This window comes from Akebia trifoliata, chromosome 10 (genome assembly GCF_017979445.1).
Source record: "Akebia trifoliata isolate Shusen 1 chromosome 10, ASM1797944v1, whole genome shotgun sequence".
Lineage (NCBI taxonomy): Eukaryota > Viridiplantae > Streptophyta > Magnoliopsida > Ranunculales > Lardizabalaceae > Akebia > Akebia trifoliata.
Window position 1 is genome coordinate 3866102 of NC_141384.1, and position 10746 is coordinate 3876847.

Sequence of the window (10746 nt, forward strand, 5' to 3'; positions counted from 1 at the left end):
TCTTCGGATCCCAATTTCTAAAGTATAATTAGAATTCCCTCTCTAATATAATAGGGCGAAATTAAGGAAGGCGCTTTTATTTAAAATGCAGCCAAGTTAGTAAAACCTTACTTTCTTAATGCCCCCTCACCCCCATAATTATAAAGTGCAATGATTTTCTAATACCCCATCACAGAATCGTAGATAATTTACTCGGAATACACATAAATATAAATCTTTCCTTGTGTACTTCAAGGCAAATTATTTACGATTCTGTGATGAGGGCATAGGGGGTGTCATATTATCACGACACAATTATAAAGGATTTGAATGATTCCAACGGTTCGAAACGTCTAACCCATATAAAGATAAAAACCATTGTCATAGATTTTGCCATAATTATGATCTCATGAACCATCCCCATAAAACACCCTTGTTTTCAATATATATATATAAACACACGGATGGGCCTTGCCAAGAGGTTGAAAACAAGGGTATTTTAAGTCATTTTTATTAATAGAGCTAATGAAAGACCACAGTCAAGGGGAATGTCTTTTTTTTTTTTTGGAAAATGAAGGGATATGAGTGCGTATTGCACCAACTCCCAAGGGGTACCTTAAATTACCCTATTGTCATTAAGGACCAGTCTAAAATTGCACAAGTCAGATGATCCTCCACTATGGACAATCCTTGAAATTACCCAAGTTTGGAGTACCAAATTGATGTAAAGCTGGGCTCTTGTCTATAAAAAAAATGGCCAAACAGCCAATTGGCCTAAAATCTTTGACTATGAGCAATATAAAGCTCAACATATGAATCCAAGTTTCTTATCATACTAGAAACTGTTTGGTGATTTAATTTCAAGTTTAATTACATACAAAATCTAACAAGCTAAGAATAATTCCGATATGTTTACTAGGATCATTCAAACCCTTATTATATTATTTCATTTCGAGCTCAGGTTTTCCCTGATCAAAGTTCTTCTTATCTTCAACACAAATTAAGGATAATTTTTGTTCATGATATTTCACAGGTTAGACACCAAGTATTGTTAGATCCACCCAATAAAGCATAAAAGCCCTTGAATACAATAGCTATGAAGAGCTTCTGTATGTCATCCCTGACAATAATTATTAATAGAGAGAGAAGAATACATTAGTAAGATTAACAAAACTAAATCAGATTTACCTAATTGAGCAATAATGCTCAAACAATGTAAGGCATTTTTTTTTAATAAGTAAAACTCATTTATTAAGGAAACAATGAAAGTTCAACATCAGGACCACCACTTGTCTGCGTGTTTAACATTGTTGACACAGTGATATACATGACATTTTGAATACTGAGAATGAACATGTTTTCAAGCAGACCTTCCAATCAGGACAGCCCAAGTTCTTTAGTAGAGTAGGTGTGATCTTCCCACTAACATCTTCACATGGGAAGCCATCTAATCCACCAGCAGATGTAGACATTGTGGAGTAACGCCTTAATAGTTTTCTTTGGAGCTGCAGATTCACCCTATTGCAAACCATATTAAGTACAATAAATAACCCACGAATGGCAAACGGGAAAGAAAAAAAATACAACACCATTCAAGAATAAACTGGTATACCTCAAATGGGTTTTTCTCATACTCTGCGTCGAGTACACTAAGAAGTGCAGGCTTGACATCTGTAAGAAACCCTTTGATATCTACAACAAAGAGAAGTTTTAAGACCCTGCCATTTACAGGAAACCACCCAAAGTTTCAAAAATGGAACAAAACCATCACTGGACCAACAAACTTATGTAATACCCCAATAAGCTTGATGGTTGCATTCCTAGTGGCAGCAGCACTAAGAACCTTGGGATTTTTGTGCTCTTTCATGATTTTGTAAAGCTATAACAAGCATCAGTAATAAAATTCATGATTAATTGGAATAAGAGCAAGTGAAAACAACTAAAACAAAAACTATTATGTCTTTTGTGGCAAAAGAAAAACGTATGAATAGTTTTCCATTATAAATATTTAAAAAAAAATCATCTCAAGGTCAAGTGAAAAATGCCAAGTTGTTAACTATGCTTACCCGCTCAAAAATAAAACCTGGATCAACTGCCTCAGAAAAAGTAGTAAGGCACTTCATTGCATGTGCATGGGTCTTAATGTCAGCTAGCCGTTCACTTGTACCTGTAAATTAGCACATGATTTAAAGTTTTGCCCAAGTTTCAACTCCAATTCTTTAATAGTTTACTGCTTTTCAGCTATATGGGGAACTATAAATTAACTTATAAAGTCAAATAAGCTTGGACCACAATTGAATTGAAATGTATTGAAATTTTGGAATTTTCAATAACTGTTGCTGACCTGAAAAAATGATGATCATTAATTTCAGCTTGATGTCCCATGTCCTAGACAAAGTGTATGCACTCATGTGAGAAAGGGTAATATATTTGTTCTTAATTACACTGATGTATGAGGAGGAATATATTATACCCTCCAAAGCTTCTCCTCTAATAACCCCTTGTCATTCTTTTGTTTCTCCGCCTGTCGGTTTAAGGTTGTTTCACTTCATGAGATCATTTAAGCATGCGTCTTCATCAATTTTGTGGATACATTTTTATTTGAAAGAAATCGGTTCATAGATTTCTGGATCAATTTAGATCTCTCTTCTCCTCAGATCAAGTCTGGTAAGCGAGCTCACTTTTATTAGCAGTGAGCGGCAGGTGATGGGGCTTTATTAGCAGTGAGTGGTAGCAAACTACCATGCATGATTTTGAAACTCATCCAAGACTGAAACATATGGCCCAACAACGAGGCGGATGGACAAGTCATATTGAACAAGTTATAAAACTCACGTTCATTGTTCTCATTGTTGAACAAGACAACTTGGTCTTATTCACGGATGAGATGAGATGTCAAAAGGAGTTTTAAAACCATGCTAACACGATCCTTATAAAAGGAAGGTGTGGGTAACAAAGCTGTACAATTATCTAGCTCCCTATTTGTAAGGGCATATGTTATTCTCACCCCTTTTTTGACTACTCTACTCAAAAGAGGCAAGCAGTAGATTTGATTCTTATAAAGAGCCCAACAACCCCAAGCATCCTTCTTTCATTGAAATTTGCCCTTGGTTATTTCTGATTGTTTCAGTCTCCCAGAATTCGCTTCTAATCCCAAGAGATCATAAATTTAATTGTGTTCTCCTAGTTTTTAACTGACACATCTTTCACTTACTAGCATGACAATTTCAACACAAGCCCAATAGTTCCAAGTAACTAAAAGAATCCTATTTTCTAGATAACTAACTTCTTTACCCACACTTGTACATCCTAGTGAAGGAACCCTTGCCTACTATCCAACACAATTGAGTGTCATTATGATGCATCATTATGAGAAGACTCCCTAAGCAACCCTTGTCACTTAAGATCATAACCGGGTTTGCAATCCTTAGAACAGCCAAACATGAGTTCAAGTGAACAAGTTCAGATCCATCGTTAAGTTTTGAAATCATTGTGTTGGGTGTCAAACTAATGCAACCCTGTTATATGCAAAGCTCGGGACCACCAATGCAAGACAACCTACCATATGCAATGTGCAAGCATGCACATGTTTAAAGAACATTTATCTTTACACTTGAAAAAATTCAAACGAAAGCGATGTTCTCCCACACACACACTATATATAAATGTGTGTGTGCGTGTGTGTGTGTGTGTATGAGAGGCATTAAAATGCAATAAAAATGAAAATTACCCAGTCTAGAGCATAGCATGGATTCAAATCCTACCTAGTATGGTCACATACGTATATAATTCAAAGCAACAACAATCTTGGAATAATCACGTATGCCATTCATCTTTAATATGAGGGGGGAATGAACAAAGTCAAACTAATCATGAGAAAAGACAATGTGAAACTACTAATTAGTCGATTATATCATCTCACCTGATCAATACCACCTCGAGAAGTAACCTCCACAAACAGTCGATGCAAGTCTAATTCTTTTCCACCAATAATGGGGATCCTATAATCAAATGCCCAGAGTCAAAACACCATGAAAAAATAATGGTGAAAAAGATAAGTCAACACCATGCAAACATGACTACATAAATAAACCATAGATTCTCAACAAAATTCATGGCAGATCATGAATAAAAAAGCATCTAGAAGGAACAAACTACTGATGTTAGATGAATTATCAATTAACCATGTATCATTAGCTCTTTGGGTATTATATCAGTTGTGAATTGAATATTTGGAAGTACACCAAGTTAGTTGGAACAATCTGAATTACCAAAGTATACTCATTAAGTAAAACCTTCTTTGTTACACACATTTTAAGAGCATTGAGGTTATTTAGTACATTTAACTCTATATAAGGAATCAACCATCTCATTAAAGTTGAGTTGAAAACCACATCGGGATTCTTCTTTTTTCTATGCCCCTACTCCATCTCCATCCTCCCAAACTCTTTTTATTCAATGGTTATGACAAACATTGGCTACCAAAATTTGTGGACTCTATAACTTTCGTCTTAAAGAAGGCCATAAGACGAAAGCATCAAGTGATAGATAAGCGGGCAAATTTGAGTTTAATATGCTAATTAACACTCAAATCAAATGCATACACATACGCATGCACATGATGCAAAATGGACTACGTAATAGAAGAACAAAATTGAGACTATAAAATGCTTCCCTTCAAGATCTCCCAAAGATGTCCAAATCTTTTTATTATTTTTTGAAAAATATAGTCAAGCAAATTAGGTAAGATTTATCACAGATAAAGGACGTTCTTAAACTTTATACAAATAAAAATGTGAGTTGTATTGGTAAGAGTTTCTTGAAAATATAAATAGATGAGGCTGTTTAAGAGGTTCTTCCCAATTTTTTTGAAAATTTCATGTGTTTTAAAACTTGTTTTTACCCAAAAGGGTATGTTTTAAATGAAGGATTGGCTAACTATTGAACATCCTAGTTTGATGCACTTTCTATGGGGTTGATTGCATGGGGAATTCAATACTGGAATGAAATTAATCTACCTCTCCCAACCAATAATATGAGCAAGTAACTAATTTCTATGAAGAAAGTTAAATGTTTGCATGTGATTAAAAGGACTAAAAATGTGAGCTTTCAGTCCTTTTTTTAATGTCTAAATCAGAGTAAAATATCTATACATGATCAAACAGTGTCCTCAACATGAACTCATTTCTATGAAGAAATTTAAATATACATGTGAGTAGAAGAAAAAAAATTGTAAATACGGTCAAATGTGATCAAATAAAGAGGCCTCAACATGTAAACTAAGCATTATGTTAAACATTTGTTATTCTGGGTCTTATTTCAGTATTGAAATTTTTCACAAAGTTAAGAAGGGAGATTGAACTAAGATTAAAAATGAATCGATCTTACATGAACTTTGTGCTCATAGAAGCATGAAGCTTCTCCAAGGTGGCCATAAATATGGTTTTGTTTGCTGAGACCTCCTCATATTTAGCTAAAGGAGGTGGGTATGCATAGTATTTTGGGGGTGCTTCCTTCATTCCAGTAGCAGCACAACCACCATCATCATTTTTCACCATTATTATTTAGCCCTTCTCTGCCAAATGCAAAGTCACAAAATGAGAAACCCATACAGATATCTGCATCATAACATCTATATACAAGCAAGCACATGTGGAGAAAATCTAGAATAAATCAAAACAAGCAAGCATACAAGAAGGTTTCCTGAAGAAAACCAGAAGAATGAGAGAGAGAGAGGTTATCTTCTACTCGAGTTCGAGTTCGGCTCCTTCGTTTCTAGGGTTTCTGAAATCAGATTAATCTATTTTATTATATGGGGTGTAAGTAGTAATAAATGGCCTGTAAATATAAATAAAGTTTGGAAATTTAAAAAAGAATGAGGGCAAAATTGGAATAGAAAACGTGGTCTCTTCTCTTCCCTCCTCGTCTCTCCATTTTTGGAGGGATCAAATTTTTCACTTTTTTCCCTTCCCTTCCCTCCATTTTTCTTCTCTTCCCTCTCCACTTAACAATCCAAACAGGAGAAAGGGTGTTATTTTCTCTTCCCTTCCTTTCCTTTCTCTCAATCCAAACACAGCCTAAAAGTAACCTTCAACACCTATAAAAAAAAACTCTCTCCCTCTCAAAAACCCATGCTCGAACAACCCCTACCCCTCAAGTCATTTATCTCAATTCTCTCATCACCATCAACTCTTATCTCTCCCAATTAAAAAATAAAATAAAATAAGGAACTCTTTAACCTACTCAACTCTCAATACAAAAAGTCCATCAACCTTCAAGTTTTACACTACAAACTACTCAAGTCAAGACAAAGAAAAATAATCAAAAAATACAAAAGAAGAGTCAAAGAAAGTCAAGTCAAAGACAAATTATAGTAATGACAAAAGTGATATAAAAAATCCTCTTTTCTCCTTCCAACTTTCCTCTTTTATCCTTCCTACTTTTCTTATTTTATTTTTATTTTTAGAAAGCCTCTAAGATGTAGTGCTCCCCCTTTCCTAACTCCGGTAGATCGGACTTCGGTTTGATCATAAGTATAAGGGTTGTAACCATTTTAGAAAAGAAAATTATTTTAAACCCCTCTAAAATTGAGGGTTCAAAATTTTTTTATATTTTATTTTATCGATTTTCTCTCTCAAAATTTAAAAAAAAAATGAATAATGATCATTTTTAAATATTACAACCTATGGTAGAAGTAATAGGATGTCTAACACCTTCCTTATCCTTTAACATGGACCCCCTTACTTAAATCTTAGGTAAATAAATATTCCTTATTCATACAAAAGTCATTACAAATAAAAATGATTTTTCAATGCAAGTAAAGATTGGATTTTCAACGAAAAATCCATGTCTACAACTAGGTTCCCATCAATCGTATTAAATGAAATTCTTAGATCTCTAACTTTCATCTAAAAAGAACTCAAATACATAGAGAGAGAGAGAGAGAGAGAAAGAGTGTGTGTGTGTGTGTGTGTGTCCAAATCGGGAATCGAGATTCTTCTGTCCATGGTGTCATATTTCTTCAAATTTGAACACTAATGATGTTTGAAGTAATTGCAATTAACTAAAAACTAGTGAAGTAGAATGAAAAGAAATTGTATCTTACTTTTGGGTACGAAGAGATATCAACTTTCCTAGAATCCAAGAGAGCTTTGCACCACTAGGAGTCTAGGACTCTAAAATTAGAACTTTGGAGCTTAAGAAACTAGACAAAACTTAATTTCATTGTTATGGAGGGAAAATCACAATAGCTAGTTAACTCCTATGAAGATACCAATATGTATAAGAGTTGCAACTTGGGAGGGCAAAACCCGAACTCCTTGGGTAAAACACGACCTTGGGTCATGTCTAGGCATTGTCAACTTGGGTTCAGTCTCGGGTTCAAGCAAAAAAACAAAAAAAAAAATGCCTGTCCCAAATCGGATTGGGTGCGGGAATAGTTATCGTCTAACTCGATTTTCCTGAACTCGAACTTAACATGATTGTAATTTAAAAATATTTCTTACCTTGGTTTATTTCACACTCATAATTCATATTTCAATACATTTGCTTTTGTTTATCTATATATCAAACTAATGTATGGATATTTTCATTAGATAAATAATTGCTTTGGTTTAAGTGTAATTCTATAATGCCATGCAAATATTACAACTTTAAATGTTTTTTTTTTGTTTTGAAAATTACGATTATTAATAAAAGTTAATTATTTTAATTAATTATATTATTTTTCTTCTTTCTTTAAATTTACTTATAATTTTATGTATATAAACTTCTGAAACACATTTTTAGGAAAAATAATTTTAAATTTTAAATTTTTTACATACCACTTATCTTTATATAAACCCGTACCAATACTAAATTACCTAGCATTAATGAGGAAAGAATAAACCCAACCAATCTGACTTAGCTAGGTTTCGGGTTAAGCATTTCATGCTTGAGGTCAGGTTGGGCAAGGGCACAGGTTGGTGGTTGTATACATATGGAGGGAAAACCGACAATAGCCAATTATACCCCAAGAAACCTGATATATGAAGGTCGACAATATTATAAGAGTAATACTAGCTTGACAAACTGTTTAAAATTTCAAATCTTACCATGGGTTGTTACGCCCACATGGATCATCATATTGTCAATCCAACAATAGAGCCCTGTAGATTTTACTAAAAAACTCAAATTAAAACAATCTTTCTTGGGCTCGATCCAATGTTTTGAAAATGAATGGCTACCTTAGTCGAAACTCTCAAATTTAAAATTAAAATTCAACGATTAAAGATAATTTGAATTTTAAATGTTTTCAAAATTCTATACTCCACATCATTGTAGTCTGTAGCTGTTGGATTTTAGTTGTGTTTGTTTAAATATTTTTAAAGGTGCAATGGTGGAGTTTTTTATGGATAGTCCAAACTTTTGAATTTTCATAAATGGACACATTTTGTTCCATGAATTAATATACCTATTGGTTTTTCATGAAGAGACACACCTGGAAGCTAGTTTGTCGGTAACCCATCAATAAACTCTTGTACGAGTGAGGATAAATAAAATCTTAAAGAAAGCGAATTTTCGTGTGTCAAAGATCCAAAATTCTGTTTTTTTCTTTTTCTAAGACTCAATTTTTCCAACAGTAGCATCAGATCATGTTGTATGCTACAAAGTGATTAAGCTGCTGAGGAAACTTTCTCTTCTAACTTAGCGAGGAAACTGTATGCTATTATAAAACATAATGAATGATTTTAAGGATAGATTACTATGAGTGATCTGTTGCATTGTTCTTTCAAGGATAAATTATTATGATTGATTTTTGCTCACATGTTCTTAATGCATGCCACGTCTAGCATGAAAGGGTAGTTTAATAACTAATAAAGGTAATTTTGTAAATTATGGATGCCATTCAACCCACGTGGTCGGTACATTCACATCAAAGATGATGTCTCTTTTGGAGAATATGTATGGTCCTTTTCCGCATTTGCAGAAAATTGAATCTTGTAAACTTATAATCATCCAATCAGTATTATTTTTCTTATCCCTGGTCGGCCCAACCAAATTTAGATGTGATTGATACGGTGCAGATAGGTGACGGTACAGCGCCGAAGTACGAGATACTTACTCAACAATAAAGTATGTTTGGATAAGAGGATTAGAGAACATCGTCCTTACTCCTTATGTGGTGAGTGATGAGTGATGACAGAGTAATGGCAGTTTCTCTTCTGCTCCTCTCTTCACTCCTCCTCCAATTATCACTCTGCAACTATCTTCAAGTAAGTCCATCCCTTTAAATCTACACTTATTTCTTCAATTTCGTGATTTGGGTTTTTTTCTCTCTCTCTTTTTTGAGCTGTAATTTCTTTTGTTGATAGATGAAAATTGATTTATTTCTATAACTATTGCACGAATTACAGTTGACACTCTTCTGGGTATTTTGATTAATGACCAAAGACGAAGGAAAATCTGGAAAATGGGGTACCTTTATGTGCTAAAGCTTGGGGATTTGAATTGCTTTTGATGGAAAAGGCCTTGTTTTGCAAACATGTTCAAGAACTCCAAGCTAAAGAGAAACTCATAAGTACGTCAACTTTCTCTTATTTCGAATTTTCAAGGGAAGGGAAATATGTTTCTTCCCATCTCAATCGTTCTTTGAACACTAGAATATTTTCTTAATTATTTAATTTAAGATCACAGGATTTCTTCCCATCTCAATCGTTTTCAATTTGAAAAAAATATTCTTTGGGGATAATTTTTTTTTTAACCCCATTTTAGTCTTTCAGTGGGCACTTAAAAGTGTTAAACGTGGTTGGACATTAACATTCTGTTGAATAATTATAAGTTATGCTTTTGGTTGAATGGAGACACTTGCAGACTTGCTTTAGGAAAATGCTAATCATGAGGAATTGAGATCTGCTATTAACCAAAACGAGTTTTAAAACCTATCATACGAGAGAAGATGATTATGAGGTTAAGATTTTATATTTTACCCTTTTCTTGTAGACGTGACATAGTGCCATTCATTTATCAGCTTAGCACACCTTTTCATTAACAGCAAATTCGGACTCGAGACAAAGCATCAAATCTACTATTGAGATGGGAAGAAAGACACGTGTTTCCTATATTTATTAAAAAATAGTTAACTCACCACCTCGCTAAAACTCCATTTACTATATAACAATTATGGGACCTCATTGTTTCAACTTGAGGCAAAGAAGACCTACGGCAAAGCCATAACCCAGTACGGTCAGGGCAATAGCAAGTACGATGATGGATTTGAGAATGATAATAAGCTTGCCCAGAAAGCTGTCATTTGTGGTGAGGAGGACTATCACCACTACAGCTGCACATATAAAAGATGCAGTCAATGAGGCAGCACAAGCTACATAGACTAACTTCATCGTTCCATTGCTTGTTTTACTGATGCCCATTTGAGATAAACCACATGCCCCAGCTAGAGAGAACGGAATAATCCATGAAGCAGCCAAATTCACCTTCTTCGAAAATCGAACTACAATTTCTTGAGCTTCAGCTGACTCAACCTGGAGTGGATCTCATATATTAGTTTTCATTACTCACATCAAGCATAATTTAAAATTATTTAAATGGATATATATTAATTCTACTGTCCAAGCCTTCATTGGGATGACAGCACCCTCCACAATACATTATTCACTTTGTGAGGAAATCAAGTAGCGTAATTAGACCTCCAATACGTTATTCAACTTTTTCTGCGTTATTTGTTGTTGACTAATAACGGTGAACTAGAATGTTATGAAAAGGCTCTGT

The 10746-nt window shown here is 34.1% G+C and overlaps 1 protein-coding gene and 1 long non-coding RNA gene across 3 annotated transcripts; one reads left to right on the forward strand and one right to left on the reverse strand.

The window, feature by feature from the left end:
• Window positions 1-461: 461 nt before the first annotated feature.
• LOC147392835 (uncharacterized) lies at window positions 462-6034 on the reverse strand. 2 transcript variants are annotated; one of them, XM_086456907.1, is made up of 5 exons: window positions 5694-6034; window positions 5368-5554; window positions 3902-3980; window positions 1592-1671; window positions 462-1497 (listed from the first exon to the last, which is right to left on the reverse strand). In XM_086456907.1, exons 2-5 carry the CDS (start codon window positions 5535-5537, stop codon window positions 1281-1283), a joined length of 546 nt encoding a protein of 181 aa, XP_086313033.1. In that variant the 5' UTR covers window positions 5538-5554; window positions 5694-6034; the 3' UTR covers window positions 462-1280. The 2 variants fall into 2 exon arrangements, with proteins under 2 accessions (XP_086313033.1, XP_086313032.1); XM_086456906.1 differs by having other exon boundaries at window positions 464-1497; window positions 5672-6033.
• Window positions 6035-9025: 2991 nt separating this feature from the next.
• Window positions 9026-9666, forward strand: LOC147392836 (uncharacterized). Its single transcript, XR_015182455.1, has 2 exons — window positions 9026-9233; window positions 9375-9666. It is a non-coding gene; the product is annotated as an uncharacterized LOC147392836 (long non-coding RNA).
• The last annotated feature ends 1080 nt before the right edge of the window (window positions 9667-10746 follow it).

Coding starts and splice junctions, on each gene's coding strand:
- LOC147392835 (XM_086456907.1), bottom strand. CDS start 5,537: ATGGTGAAAAATGATGATGGTGGTTGTGCTGCTACTGGAATGAAGGAA. Junction 1,672..3,901: donor CTCGAGGTGGTATTGATCAG/GTGAGATGATAT, acceptor TCTTTGTTGTAG/ATATCAAAGGGTTTCTTACA. Junction 1,498..1,591: donor ATGAGAAAAACCCATTTGAG/GTATACCAGTTT, acceptor GGTTTGCAATAG/GGTGAATCTGCAGCTCCAAA.